The sequence below is a fragment of the Patagioenas fasciata genome, chromosome 2 (assembly GCF_037038585.1).
Source record: "Patagioenas fasciata isolate bPatFas1 chromosome 2, bPatFas1.hap1, whole genome shotgun sequence".
Lineage (NCBI taxonomy): Eukaryota > Metazoa > Chordata > Aves > Columbiformes > Columbidae > Patagioenas > Patagioenas fasciata.
The window spans coordinates 111,556,901-111,571,738 of record NC_092521.1 but is presented as its reverse complement, the minus strand read 5'-3'; the positions used below and the strand labels follow the sequence as shown (position 1 = coordinate 111,571,738).

General features: G+C 43.4%; 1 protein-coding gene across 6 annotated transcripts in view; it reads right to left on the bottom strand.

Moving 5' to 3' along the window:
• PDE1C (phosphodiesterase 1C) overlaps positions 1–14,838 on the bottom strand; it is a 380,734-nt gene that overhangs the window by 332,235 nt on the left and 33,661 nt on the right. For all 6 annotated transcript variants that reach the window (XM_065832649.2, XM_065832651.2, XM_065832652.2 and 3 more), the window contains exon 2: positions 282–332. In XM_065832649.2, coding sequence (XP_065688721.1) covers positions 282–332 — 51 coding nt within the window. The remainder of the gene's footprint in view (positions 1–281; positions 333–14,838) is intronic.

Here is a 14,838-nt window from a genome sequence, read left to right as displayed (position 1 = left end):
TGGATTTGCAACACTTACATTATTACAACTTTTTACACTTGAAGCAACAGTAAGGTCACTAAGCCTTCCATTACTTTAAGTTTTAAATTTTTGAATCTGTTCGACAAGACTGAATTTCTTTACGTGACTTTTCCAACTAAGTCCTATGGTTCCTCAGCTTAGTACTGTAAATGAATTGTAATAACAGGGTGGACATAATATGAGATTAAAGCCTTATTAAATGTGTTTATTTCTACAGCAGATATAGAATTCAACTAGTTAAAATAAAAAAGGCTACTTACGGGCAAATCGTGAAAGTGGTCGTGCATTTTTGTCACCTGTCTCATTTGCAACTGAAAGAAGAAAATACAGAGAATTAAAAAGCATTAAATTTAAATCTTACATTAAGACTAATGATAATACCAATTCCAACACATACAAAGAAGACTGTTCACAGTAACAGTGGCTGGATATATATGCATAGGTATACACACATACATATATAAAACTTCTTTGAAATGCCACCAAATACCTTACTTTGCATGTTTGTCTGTCTATCTGGTTCAGTGTGGCTTTCAGAGTCAGCAAGGCACACCACAGGCACCTGCAAACATTGTCTTGTCCCACATAATAACTGAATCATATAATTGCCCAACATTCAAGCACTAGCCATTAATAGTACACAGCAATATATAATCACAATAATCCTTTAAAAATCTATTTTATATTGGACTTTTTTTCCAAGTCCTAAATAAAATGTTATTTTTCCCATTTGCATTAATAAGTACAGTAAGAAAAAAGGTAAGATTATTCCATCTACATAAAGAAATGCACTAGTAATTTTGGAAACCCAGAGGACCATTTAATAACAATTTAATAACAAATTAAATGAAATGTAAGGATGCAAAGGAATCCTCTGGCATTTGGAACTGTATACAGATATCACCTAGGATAGAAACAACCTTGTGCAAATACTGGGTTTTTTTCTGCCTCAGATTCATACTGGCATAGTTCTCAACATGTCTGTGACCCCGCTGGTGTGCGGTTAGTCAAGAGCATAAACAAATCTTTGGGATTCTCACAATATTAAACTACAGCTGAAAAAACAGCAGAGTTATCAAGGAGAAGAATCACCACCCATGACTTCTTATTTTTTGTAGCTAGAATAATCATGAGGAACAGCATTCATGGGCACACAAGGAAGAGAGCATATTACAAGAAGTGCACAAAGAAACTTTGCCAATTCTGTGCTTTCTTTAAAGATGCTGGTTTCTAGAGAGGAGACCAAGCAAGCTAAGAAATTCCACAAGATGATGCAAAACATGACCAGAACTGAGAGCTTCCTAACAAGATGATGTCACCTAAACGATAATGGACATTTTGAAGACAGAAAAACTTTTGATTAAATGTAATCTTTCTGAGAAGTCTTAAGTTTGTCAGTTTAAGTTTGGCTTTATTTAAGCCCCATGTCCAGTATGACTCCAGCTTTCCCTGCTTGCTCTCCAACTTTACCTACTGATGAAGGTGGCTCTAGCACTCATTTTAGTGGACAGAGGGGCTCTTTTAACAAATCTCTGCCTCATTTTGCTGCCATTAGCCAGCAGATGGTGCTCTCAAAACACTGGTAACTCTCCAGCAGCCTGAGGAACGGCCAGGCTGGCTGGAGAGTGGCCCTGAGGTCTTTCAAGTCCTACAGGATGCCCTTCCTTGGCTTGAGTCCATCACAGGTATCTGTAGCACAAACCCCAAGCAAATAAACTCTCCCGGGACACTGAATGAAGAGACATTGGAGTGATTGCACAGTTAGGCAGGTCCTGAGCAGTTCATCATTTCAGAGTCAAATCTGTCTGCTAAAAGTGATGGCACCATGAAGGAAAAACAGCAGCATCCTCCATGGGGCAGAGATCAAAATAGTTGGACCAGTGAGCTCAAGAACTGTGCCAGAAAACGCTGCTACAGCCAATATATGAAGGTCAAATGGCCAGGATTTGTCTGTAACTTGGTGATGATGGCTTGGACGGGGTGGGCTGAGAGACCACCTGCCAGAGTGATCCCCTCTGGCACCCTAGGGATCTCTCCATATCGCAGCAGAGCCTGGGCAAATTCATAACATTCACTGATGTCTAACCTGGAGCATCAAGTGAACTATTACTTCAGTCAGGAAAGAACCTTCTAAGGGCTGTGCTGTTATCTCCTTCAGCATATTTCCTCCACTCTGGTGGCAGCTGGCACTCCCTGGTCAGCAGAGCCTTCAGGTGCACGCAAGGTCTCGCCTTTGTGCCACCCTCCAGCTGGATGTTACAACAAGAGCATCTGTGTTTGGGCAGCTCAGCTCCCAGACTCTCAGCATCCAACACAACAGGTGTTGTTAACCCCTCAAAAAATAAAGATTTTCCAGTTCCAGGCTGCACAGGTTTGTTTTCAGTTGTCCGTGCTTTCCAAACATCAGACGGTGTCATATACCAAGTAACACCCTTCCATCTGGTACACAGCCACCCAGAGAAAAGGTGCAGGGAGAAGAGCAAAGCAATGAGCAGGACAGAAGGCACTGGGGATGCTGAACCTGCATCACCAGCAAGATTCCTGGTACTAGTGAGCTGACTGCTGCCTGGGAATTGCCTGACACCAACAGGGAGTGCACATAGCTGAGATCTCAGGTTTGTTTAGCCCTGCAATCAAAAAGGGAAGGATTCAGAAGCAAAAAGCTTCATTTCTGCGTTTGCTCAGCATGAAAATCTTACATTTTACTTGATGCAGTTTTTATTGTGGAAATTCTGCACATATATCCTACAGTTGTCTCCCAGGAGCCTTTGGAGAAACATAGAACTAACAGACCTATGTATGCGATACATGTAAAGGAGAAAACACTTTTTTCTCCATATGGCTTGAAATCTTCTTTTCTGCGTTTGCTCGACATGAAGATCTTACATTTTACTTGATGCAGTTTTTATCGTGGAAATTCTGCACATATACCCTGCAGTTGTCTCCCAGGAGCCTTCGGAGAAACACACAACTAACAGACCTATGTATGCAATACATGTAAAGGAGAAAAGACTTTTTCTCCATATGGCTTGAAACCTTCTTTACCCTGTGTTTATTGAAGTTTATTAATAGCAATAAGCTTTTAGGAAGAAGCAAGTATGAATTAATGAAGCTGGAGAAAGAAGTCAAATCTCCGAGAGTGCAAGTCACAGCCCACACCAAAGATGATTTCTTATATTTCCAATGATTTCCTGTACCTCCCTCTCTTCAGATATGCTTATTTTCCAGCCACTCTCTACCCTTATATGCTGAAGCCTAGGCTGATTTTAATCTCTGATGAGACTATCAGCATGAAAACTGCAGATACATACTTCTTTCTCCCAAATGGGTAGGTCATTCTTCAGTTTCCACCTCACTATTTTTAAGTCTATTTTTTTAAATGATAAACCATGCACATCTGAAGTTATTTTCCTTCCTAACTTGAAAGCAAATAAATCTTGGTGAAGGGTATAGCAACTTGTAAGTAACCTCTGTTCCTCCAGAAGGACAGCCGTGACAGGCAGGGGACATTGTCCTGTCATCACCCCATTGCATCCCAACATTCACATGCTCTCTGTGGTCACTCGTCCAAGTAGACACAAAATAACAGCCCTAGTTAAATTTCTTCTATTTCAAAAGTAGTATGTTGTACGTAACTGCCTGGAAATCTCAAGGGCCTCTCATTGTAACTATAAAAATATCTTCTGCGGCATGATAAGTTCTTAGATTAACATGGATCACTTGTATGCAAGTTCATCATGTGCTCACTTCATGGGCAGGCTTCATTTTTTAATGTCTGCCCATTTCCTAGAGCTTCCACATTTTCTACAGAAGCTATCAATTTCACCAGTACACCCCCTCAGACAATTTAGCTTTCAAAGATCCTTTGTCAAACTTCTAGTGCAATGCGAAGAAAAAAATACCACTTGTAGTATTGACTCATTAAGACTGACAGACAATAGCACATCATCTCTATTTTGCCATTAAGCAGCTGAGAGGCTGAAAAAAACAAAGTTGGGTATTTTTTACCCACCAGTAAACACATTCTTTCAAGGAGACTTTATTGTTTTTCTTAATCAGCAACAGGGCAGATGAGCTTAACAGTATATTTCACGTTACTAGCAAATTTGTCAAAGTATTAGGAAACAGAAAGTACAGTAGATAAGACGATAAAACAGATAAATTTGCATTGAACATACAATATCAATAAACTCTTCTCTGGGATTTTTCTTTTTCTTTTCTTTCTTTCCTCCTTTACAGCATTCCTGTAAAAAGAAACTCTGCATTGCCCTAACATATCATCTAGTAATCATTTCCTTTAAACCTCAGGAGAATAAAATACAGGACTATGACTGCTGAGACAACTGTGTCTGTCTACTTTTTACAGACAAATCAAAGATCATTTCTGGGAAGTTAAGCAGTTTTTGCTCTCAAAGACTGTAATAGCATTAGACATTTGATAAACTTATGATGCTCTGTCTTTAAAGTAGCTTGTTTTCTATGCTCACCGATCTTAAATTAACAGACTTTGCCAGAACCTGACTGCAGTGTCAGTTATGACCTATCATTTAATTTGTGTCAATTTATATCAATTTGTTCTTGCACCAGCAATCTCTTTAGGCTGACGTATTTAGTTTTTCTGGTGGTTAATACTCCTCTGACTGGGGCATAGAAACACTGAATTTCCCCTTTCACAGAATCACAGAATGGTTAGGATTGGAAGTGATCTCTAGAGATCATCTAGTTGAACCCATCATCATTTTGTGGACTAAATGCACCAGGATCATCTCATTTTACCTTACAGAATAGGCATCTTCATATCTCCTCCCTATCTTTATTGATCCTCTTCAGCGTCAATTCCTTTCCTCACGGGTGCAGTAAGCAAGCATTAAGAGATCACACATTAGTCGTGTGCAGTCACACGCCCCTCATACAACTAACAGACTCTCAGCTCATAGCAGTTTTTGTTATTACACCTGCATCTGCATGATCTTTCACTCCATACTACTTAATTTCAGCCCTTGTTGTTGGCCTCATCCTCTAGATTACATGGATATTACTGTGAGATATTCAGATCCCCCTTGTATCGTCAATGCTTATTATCATCAGCAGCAATTATCAGCACTTTCCTTTTTTCTGTGTCACAGTCATTAACAAAATTCCCACACAAGATCAATCCCACACAGGGATTTGAAGCACAACAGTACTGAAGGAAGACTTTCCTGGTGGCTTTTGGACCCAAGCTAAGGTTCCTAATAAGAAAGCCAATTCTTCGAGGGGTTTGAGTCCAGTAAGGAGATCAGAAAAGTCTCAGACCATAAAAATAATGCCTCATAATGAGGCAAATTCTGTTTCCAAGAGTTTTTATCCAGCACTACATAAATTGCAAGCACGGGAATCGTGCAGCCAGTGTGCACATTACTGAGCCAGAGATTATTCAGGCCTCTCCAGAGTCAGTCACCCAAGGGGTACTCTAGAGTGTTGAGTCTCAGTACCACACAGGAAACAATGGCAACTTAATGTGATTTTAAATGCTTCTGCTGTAAACATCAGCAGTACAGATGGTATAAACATATCCTATAAAACAAATCTGTAGGGTCACACAGTTACAAGAACATGCAGCAAACTTTTGCTGATGAAAAATATTGGATGACTTGACTGTCTCTCTGGACTTAAGATCCTAATGAGTTACTACAATTAAGCAAAAAATCAATTACACAGATGGAAAAGGCACAACATGCATCTCCTGGATATAACCTGAAGATCACAAAATACATTTGAAACAAGAGCTATGTTTCAAAATACTTCTGGAAGAGAGGAGACAGGAATCTTCACCTACAAGTCATAACCAAGAGGCATATGCCACCCAGCAGTTCCTGAAATAACTCCTAATGGATTCGTGTTGCTGCTGTTTGCCTGGCAACGACACCATACACCAAACAGTGTCCTTCTTCATTAACTGGGAAAGGAATACCGTACACAACTGATGATTCAGTCTCCTTATGAAAGGATCCTTACACTGCAGATGATTTGCATCTGTGATGGGGAAGTTGCTTCTACAGTGGAAAACACTTTACTACCTCAGACAACTGAAGATAGTTGCTGCCTCTCTCTGAAGGGACTCTGGACTCCAGACACTTATTTCAGAGCTTCCGCGTCTCATCAACAAGCACAGAAACACTTTCAGAAGGGCAAAAAGTACCAAAGGGAATTGTAACAGATAAATAGGTGCAAAACATCTGTGTGAAAAGAAGCAAAACTATTCAATACTCTACTGATGATCAGCCAAATTTTATTTAGAGGCAGAAATTCAAACACTGAACTTGCAAACTCTGGTCCTGTTGGCACCTAGGGACTGGTGGGGCCCTGATGCTGGCTTCTGGAGATGAAGGAAAATAAGAGCAATCACCAGCAACCACCTGGATCAAAACCACCTTCCTTGCACCAAGGCCCTTGTTTAAGGCATTCCTACTTCAAAACTGAGATGCAATCTTATGTAATCTATTCAAATTACTAACATAAGTTCTGTCGACTGCATATCCACCAGGTCTCCAAGTTCACAGAACAAATGGCTCTGGTCACACAAACTCCAGGCTGCTCTCATTTCCAACCTCTGCCATGCTGGTCTTCAGAGCACAAAGAGCAAAGCACCTCTGCCTGCCCGGCTATGCCCCTGGCACACCCTGTCACCAATAACCTGTGATGGACCCATAGTTATTCTGCTAAGCACCTGAAAATGGCTACCAGAAGAATTGCAAATCAGGACATAATGGAAGAGGGACTATATAGAAATATAAAATTTCTCTACTGGAAGATGATGAACCTACCTTCACTTTTGGCTTCTGGAATATGACCTTTTTATTGTTTTTTAATCTGGAAAAGTCTGGGCTGATTTTCTACATTTAACTAAGATTTCTTACTTCTGGTAGCTCTAACAGATTGCCCATTGTAGCAAACCCACTTGTATCCTTCTCCTGAGGATAAGTATACATGTGGAAATCTTGGTCTAGGTCATATACTTTTTTAGTTTTACTACCCCTGTAAAAAAAACCTAGGTATGTTCCTGCATAGCTGAGAGGCCATCCACCCCATATAGAAACAGGGATGCAGGACAAAAATCAAGTGTTTGTGCCATTTCCTATATTATTCCTATAAGCAACAGCTGACATAGGATGCCCAGATACCCCAGTCTGACTAAGACAAACTGGAATACAGAGGAATTTGTAGTGAAAATCTGCAGAAGCTTTTTGCTTCAGTACTTTCCTTGAGTCACAGGTTTTTTTCTCAACACTCTTTTTGAACCTGGAAAAGTTATCTCTTCCCAGCAGAAGATTAGGAAACATCTGGCTGTGGCCTTGATTGTCTAATCCAAAGAGGCACATTTCCCATCACAAGCCTCTGAAAAATAAGCTGATCACTCTGCACTTTTGGCCACCACCTGAGACAGACCACTGCCTTAGTCTGGCTCAGCTCAGCAGCTCTTCTGTTTTCTAAATACTGGCTTATCAGTTAGATACAGCCCTTATATTTAATCACCAGTGATGACATGGTTACATACCAAGTCCTATCACGCTGAAACCAGCCCCCTTGTGCGGGTAGACCCTAAAAGTGTAAAAGCCCTGATTTCAAGTCCTTTATGAGGCAACAGAAATCTGGTTTTCTCAGGGACAGAGGATCAAGTGCTGAGGAAAAAGCACACACTTTACTGAACCATGCTCACAACTTCATGCATTGATTTCAAACACCGAACATTAAGTAACAGAATACAGAAAGCTGCCTGTACACCCTTGTGACACCACCAAGTCACTACTTATTTCACAGCTCTAGATAATGGGATGATGTCTAAATGAAAAGACAAATGTCAAGTGACTCACACTAGAGGTATTTAATTAGTGGTTCAAAGCTGCATCAATGGAGAGTCACACTTGACATGAGGAAATATTTATTCATCAAGAGAATGGTCAAATCCCAGAATAAGCTGGAGAGATCGTCGATGCCCCATGCCTGACAGTGTTGAAGGAAATATTTGGACGATGCCCTTCATACCAGGGTTTAACTTTTCCCAGCCGTGAAGTGGTCAGGTAGTTGGACTAGATATCATTGTAGGTCCCCTTCCAGGTACACCATGTTATGCTATTGTGTTCTTCTTCCTACCTCCTCCTTTTCCTAGCAGTACATGCTGAGGAAATCTCTGATGATGCTTCTTTCCAGCCCTTCACTAGCAGAAAGCACTGAATGGTCAACCATGTACCAGCCTATGCATTGGCTCTGTCATGTTGTAGGAAAGAAGCACAGACCTTCTGAAGGGGGTGAGAGCTGGGGACTGTCTCAAGATAATTGGATCATCTGCACTAAGTTGCAAAAAGCAAACATGAAGTGCAGTTTTATAAGGTCTTCTGTGTTCATCCAATTGAGCTGGGTTTCCACAGAATGGCAAACCCCCACATCTCTGACACTAGCGAGACTCAGAGAGCAAGCCCCCAGTGGGAAGCAGGACACGGTCCTCAGTTAAATGGTTGCAAGTCTTTCTGAGATGATCAATTTTTATTACCTCTGGATTTTCCACCCGCGCTTGCACTCATTTTTAGAAATGCCTGATCAGTTTCCCATAGAAAAACACGCTAAAACAAAAGAGCCTGAAAACAACAGAACTCCCTTGGAAAGCAGACCCATCTGGCCCAGTACTCTTTTCTCTAAAGCTGCCAATCATCCACGTCTACAGAAGAGCAGATGAGCAGAGCCAGTCTATTTCTTGCAGGGTCCTGGGGGTGCTCCTAGGCCTCAGTGGCTGGGATCGGCCTCCTCTGGGACCCCCACCCACCCCCACCATCTCCTGCTAAGGGCCCAGGGGACGTGTCTCAGCTCAGCCTGGGGCCTTGGGGCCCTGCCTGAGCCATGTTGTAGGTGTGTCCAGGATGGAGCCAGCAGGGCTCAGTCAGGGCTTGTCATGCAGAACTCCAGGCATAACAAGAGCAGAATTATTCTGTTCTATTCTATCCTATACCCCATAGTGAGTGAAATAACAAAGAGACTACTTGGCTAAAATAAGAGCAGCGTTTCAGCTTCAAAACCACTTTCAAGGACACATAACACACTGGATACAAGTGTTTGTTTTGATTTAGTTTATTTTTATTTTCATAATTTATTGATATAATTTATTTCATGTTATGTTATTTCATGTCATATTATTTCCATTTCTGATTCTGTTTCAGAGCCAGTGCTCACAATCCTTAATACAAGCCCATGTGTAGCCAGGAGCAGGCTGATGCATTCTTCAGTTTAGCTTGAACAAACAGCCCTTGCAGGCTGGCAAAGGCAAGTCCCAGAGCTGCAGAGAGCAGCCGCAGGAATAGAGGCCAAGCTTTCCCTGGTTGCTGAAGAGGGAGAACCTTGAGAATGAGGCGCGGGCCTGACCATGCACAAAAGAAGAAGAGGAGGGCTGTGGTACTGTGGATCTTTTCCAAAGGATCACAGGTAGCAATGACAAGCAGACGTTTTGCCTTCCACAGCTTGTTTTGCTGCTGTGCTTCTCGGGCAGGGATGCACGAGAAGCGCTCTGGTGCCTGCCAGGCGCTGGTGTTGCCCGCAGGGAGAGCTGCCGAGTGGCAGCTGCGAATCCTTCCTGTTCCTGACAGGACACCAGTGGCTGCTCCAAAGCACTGGGTCCCCATGCAACATCTCTGCATCCTGTTCCCTACATCTGCCTTCTTTGTCTGTAACTTGTTTGGGTTTTGCCTGTTTCTTTCTACCTTGTTTGTTTTTTTGTTGTGGTGGTGGTGGTGGTGGTGTTTCTCTTGTTGCTGTTGTTCTGGTTTTGTTGGGGCTTTTTAAGTTTGTTTCGTTTGGTTGGTTTAGGTCAGTTTCTATGAGTTGGTTTTGGTAGGCTTTTTGAGAGTGGTTGTTCGAAGGTGGTTGTTTGACACTGTATTACGTTGTTGGTAGGTTGTGTGTTCGTAGGTCACTGAAGGCGGGTTGTTTTAGGTTAAGGTTTGTTAAGTTTGGTTTAGGTTGGCGGTCTTAGCTGCTTGTTTCAGGTTTGATGGTTTAGCTTGGTTTGGGTTGGTTAGTTTAGGTGGGTTGGTTCAGGTTGTTTGATGTGATTTTCTTAGCGCTGATCGATGTTGTTTAGCTTAGGAGGTTTCTTTTTCTTGGTTTTGCTGGGTTCTTTGGTTGGTGCTGTTTTCTGACGATTCTTTAGCGCTGGTTGTGTTAGTTTGGTTTAGGTTTCTGGTTTTAGTAGCTTGGTTCAGTTTGTTGCGGTCGTTTGAGGTTGGTTTGAGGCAGGTTCTTTGAGGGTGGTTGTGAGAGGCTGGTTGTTGAAGGCTGGTGGGTTCAGGTTGTTTGATGCAGGTGATTTTTGGTTGAAGTTGTCTTCCGTCGGTTGTTGTAGGTGGCGTATCTGAAGCTGTTTTCATTGAGGCTGTTTTCTGTAGTTTGGTTGAGATTTGTTTAGATGATTTTAAGTTGGGGGTTGGTTGGTTGCTTGGTTATTTGAGGTTGTTTCTTTCCAGTAAGTAGTTTAGGTGGGTTGGTGGGTGCCTGTGTTTTTAGGTAGGTTGGTTTAGGCAGGTTTGGTTTACATTGTTTAGGTTGCTTGAAGGGTTTCTGTTAAGGTTGATTCAGGTTATTTGGTTTAGGTTGGTTTAGTTATTTTTTGGTAGGTTGTTTTAGGCAGTGTTATGCACGGTGCATATTCTGAAGATGGGTTCCTTCAGGCTGGGGTGGTTTAGATTGGTTGTTGAGGGTGCTTTAGGTGGTTTGGTTAGATGTACATTGTGTTTTGTTGGTTTTAGGTTGTGTCTGGATGACTTGGATGTGACTGCAGTCTCACTGGGACATGTGTCCCCCCACTAATCACCAGGCTCGATTAGGCTGTTTCTGCTGTCTCGGCAGATGTCCACTTCCTCCTTCCCTGCTCCACGTGTTTCCCTGCCTTGCTCAAAGAGGACGACGTTCCCCGCTAGAGGCGAAGCATTGCTAGGTCAAGGGTATACGGTAGCTGCGCTGTGCTTGAGAACCTCCCTCCAAACAAGCTCAGGGTCCGTTGGGAGGAGAACCTGGGGTAGTCAAGCTTCCAAGACTGCAGGCACATCCAAGTGAGACACTGCCTGGGGTAGGGTGGCTGGTGGTTGGATTTTTGTTGCTGAGGTTTTTTAGGGTGTTTTAGCTTTGTTGTTGAAGTTTAGTTGATTCAGATTGGGTTTTAGCTTGGTCATTGTAGGCTGGTTTCAGTGGCTCTATTTAGCTTTGGGTTGTTTGCTTTAGGTCATTTTGGTCAGGTTATGTCATTCGGTTTCATATTTTTGAGGTTGGTTTAGATCGGATGTTTTAGGTGGTTTTATCCTTTATTAGATTGTTTTTAAGTTGTTTGAGATTGTTTAATGGTTGTTTTAGGTTAAGATTGGTTGATTTCAGTTTGTTTAGCTTGTTTGGTTCTAGGTTGCTTAAGGTTGGTTGAGAAATGCCGGTTTATGTAGTTTTAGATTGTTTTAGGTAGGATTTTTTAGATCATTTGGTTTAGGTAGGTTTGTTTTAGGGTGTTTAGGTTGTTTTATTTTGTTTGGTTTAGGTTGGTTTAGGTAATTTGTTGTAGATTCTTGAAGGTGCTCTTTAGGTTGTTGGTGGCTGATTGAAGCTTTTTAAGGCAGATTGGTTTAGGTTCTTTAAGGTTGGTTTAGGTGAGCTGTTCTATGCTGGTTTGGGCAGGCTGTTCTAGCTAAGTTTAGGGCCACCTCGTGGAGCAGCAGGCACCCAGCCCAAATGGCCCAAAGAAGCCGTGGCAAGGGGCCGTGCTCAGCGCTGCAGAGGAAGGCAAAAAACCCCCGGAGACGCTTGCCGTCCCACCTGGGGGAAAAAAAAAGCCTTCCTCCCCCCAGCTGCAGGGCACGAGAGGCCATCTCCCTGGTGCTTGAGCAGCAGGCAGGATCCGAGCCAAAAGGGCCCAGAGGAGCTCTGCAAAGTGGTCATGCTCAATGCTGCAGAGGAAGGCAAAAAACCCCCGGGGACCAGTGCCAATCTGCCCCGGGGGAAAAAATTCCTTCCTGACCCCAGTGCTGGCGATCGGCTGTTCCCTGAGCATCTGAGCCAGACCTGGCTCCTTGTCCCACGCCTCCCAGGACCTGCTCAAGCCCTATCCTATCCTATCCTATCCTATCCTATCCTATCCTATCCTATCCTATCCTATCCTATCCTATCCTATCCTCCCTTGAGCTGGAGTCATCTCCCGGACTCCCGAGAGTGCTCAAATGCCCCTGACCTGATGGACCTTGGCGGGGACTAGAATGCTTCCTGTGCCTGGTGGGACACCAGTGGTTGTCCCAAAGCACTGCAACCCCTTGCAACCCCTTTACATCCTAGTTCTTACGGCTCCTGAGCCTGGCTCCACAGGGGATGAAGATGGTGAGCTCTGCAGTGCTCTACAAGAAGGAATTCCATTGGTCTTGCCACTGCTGTCCAGCTGAAAAGGATTTCCAGCCATAAGATAAGCTTGGAAGGTGGCCCTGGCAGTCCGTGTGCCATTCCTTCCCAATGCAGCAAGTGACGTGTGCTGCCCAATGCAGCAAGTGGCGTGCTGCTACGCTGTCATTTATGGTGACGCTGTCTGCTCGGGAAGAAGTCCTGAATGGTTTTGTGCTGTTTACCGTCTCTTTCCTTGGACTTGATAGCTCTTTTCCTGCTTTGGCTTTCATCCTTGATATCGTCCTTGAAGAGCTCTGCAGTGCTCCTCAAGAACACATTCCCTTGGTCTTGCCACTGCTACCCAGTTGAAAAGGATTTCCATCCATGCCTTGCCAGCAGATTGTCTTACAGTGGAGAACGTCCAGCAGCCTCACGCAAGCTCTTCCTCCCTCAGCCCCTGCCCTGTGATGCCACCAGCTCCTCAAGTGCTTCCTCCGGGATGTGTTGGGGCTGCCCCCGGGCCAGTTCTGGCAGTGGACACAGGACCCGGCTGCTCCTTTTGATCCTGCCCAGGGCATTGTGAGCTCTGCGTTGCCGGGTGCTGGCATTGTGACGTGGGGGTGACAGAGCCACATGCGTGCAGCCCCGCCCATCCCCCATCCGCCCAGCACCCTATGGAGGAAGCCTTTGGGGTGTTGGCCCCAAATCAGTCCCTGAGCTCAAGAGGCCCAGGAGGCTGTCCCTGCCCTTGGTGTGCATTCACTGGGCAGAGCTGCTGGGTGTCCCTGAAGCCTCCTCTGCTGCTCAGCTCCCAAGAACAAACCTCCTGCTGTTTCTCTTCTCTCAGGCCACGGCAGAAACCAGCCCTGAAGTCCAGAGGCCACCCCAGTAGCCATCTCCTCTCTGCCCCACATATAATGCCCACTGGTTCCGACAGCGAGGAAGACCAGGGACTCAACCCAGCGGGACACAAACCCTTTCCTGAGTCATAAAGAGAGTGATTTTGGCTTTCCTGCAGGCTGTGACTGCCAAAGTGTAAGCAGAGCCTTAGGCTGGGATGGACGGTGCCAACAGATCACCAGGGATATTAAGACAGGCTTTGAAAAACAAATGAGCAGAGGTTACACTAGTGTGGTAGAAAGGCTGGTCATTTTCAGATCTAGAACATTTGGATCTGTGCCTAAAGCAAAGCCAGGCAAATGACAGCCATTCCCAACTGTAAAAAACAGCCCATTGTTGCTGTTGCCATTACGTCCCCTTGTCCCACTGAAACCAAGCTGCACAGCTCCTCTGTTTAACGCACCCACTGACTGTGTTTATACAGGATACAAAATTTGCTTCGGTCCTGAGGTAAAACTTTCAGAGCTCTTTGTGACTTTAACCTTTCTGAGAGATATTTGCCTGCCTCACTTTGTGGGAAGACATTCAGATCTTATTCAAAACCCTGGCAAATCTCATTTTCCTTTAGGATTTGTTATTTGGGGTACTGAAAGAGTAAGGGAGTTACTGGTCTTGCCATTTTGTACGTTGGTGCCAAAGTTGGTACGTATGTAAATCAGGACTCAACTTCCTATTTAAAAATATCTTTAGGGAAAAAGTACAATCAGGCCACAAGCGTACAATGGCATTAGTCTCTAAGTTAATCCCAGATGAATACCAACTCACAAGGAAACTTTCTACTTGGTTGTCTGATCTATAAAATATGACCTGGCATGTAATACTTTGACTGAATCCCATACAAACGCCACCTTTAAGATAACAGTTTTACCCGTGCTCTTATGCTTCATAAAATGAGCCTGCATAAGTGTTGCCAACTCCAAGTCAGCAGCAATTCTTTTGATAAAAATAACCTGCTCTGATGTCTGAACAATCATAGTTAAATTATACCACCACTTACATACAGTTCTGTAACAATATTCATCTAGTGGTTCTGATACAATAGAGCATTTTATGTTCATATTAACACACTTAAACAACTAAGAAACACATAGATTGATACACTTTTCCAGAGGAAAGTATTTTAAAAACTCTATATTAGCATAAATAAAAAGGCAGAAACCTTCCAAGTCTGGAGAAAGATTCAAAAGTGCATCTTTACAAGAGGGTTTTCATCCACTCTTACTTAAGTGAACTGGAAGAAAGATCTGAATAAAGCCGTAGTTCCTTCCCCAGCCTTACTCTGACCACTCACTAAGATCCACTGCTTAGCACTGTTCCCAAAGAGTTTCCACTGAGACTAGATCAGCTGTCAGATTCTACAATTATTTATAAACTTAAGCTCCCTGTCTCTCCCATCATTTTCACATCATTTTTTTCCCTTTCTAATAATGCGTGAATCATGATCAGAAATCACTCTCCAGCCCATCAACAAACTAAACAGCACAGACTCACAGAAGTACAGAGATGACTATCATTGTATCTGCCTTGGTTTTAGAGGGA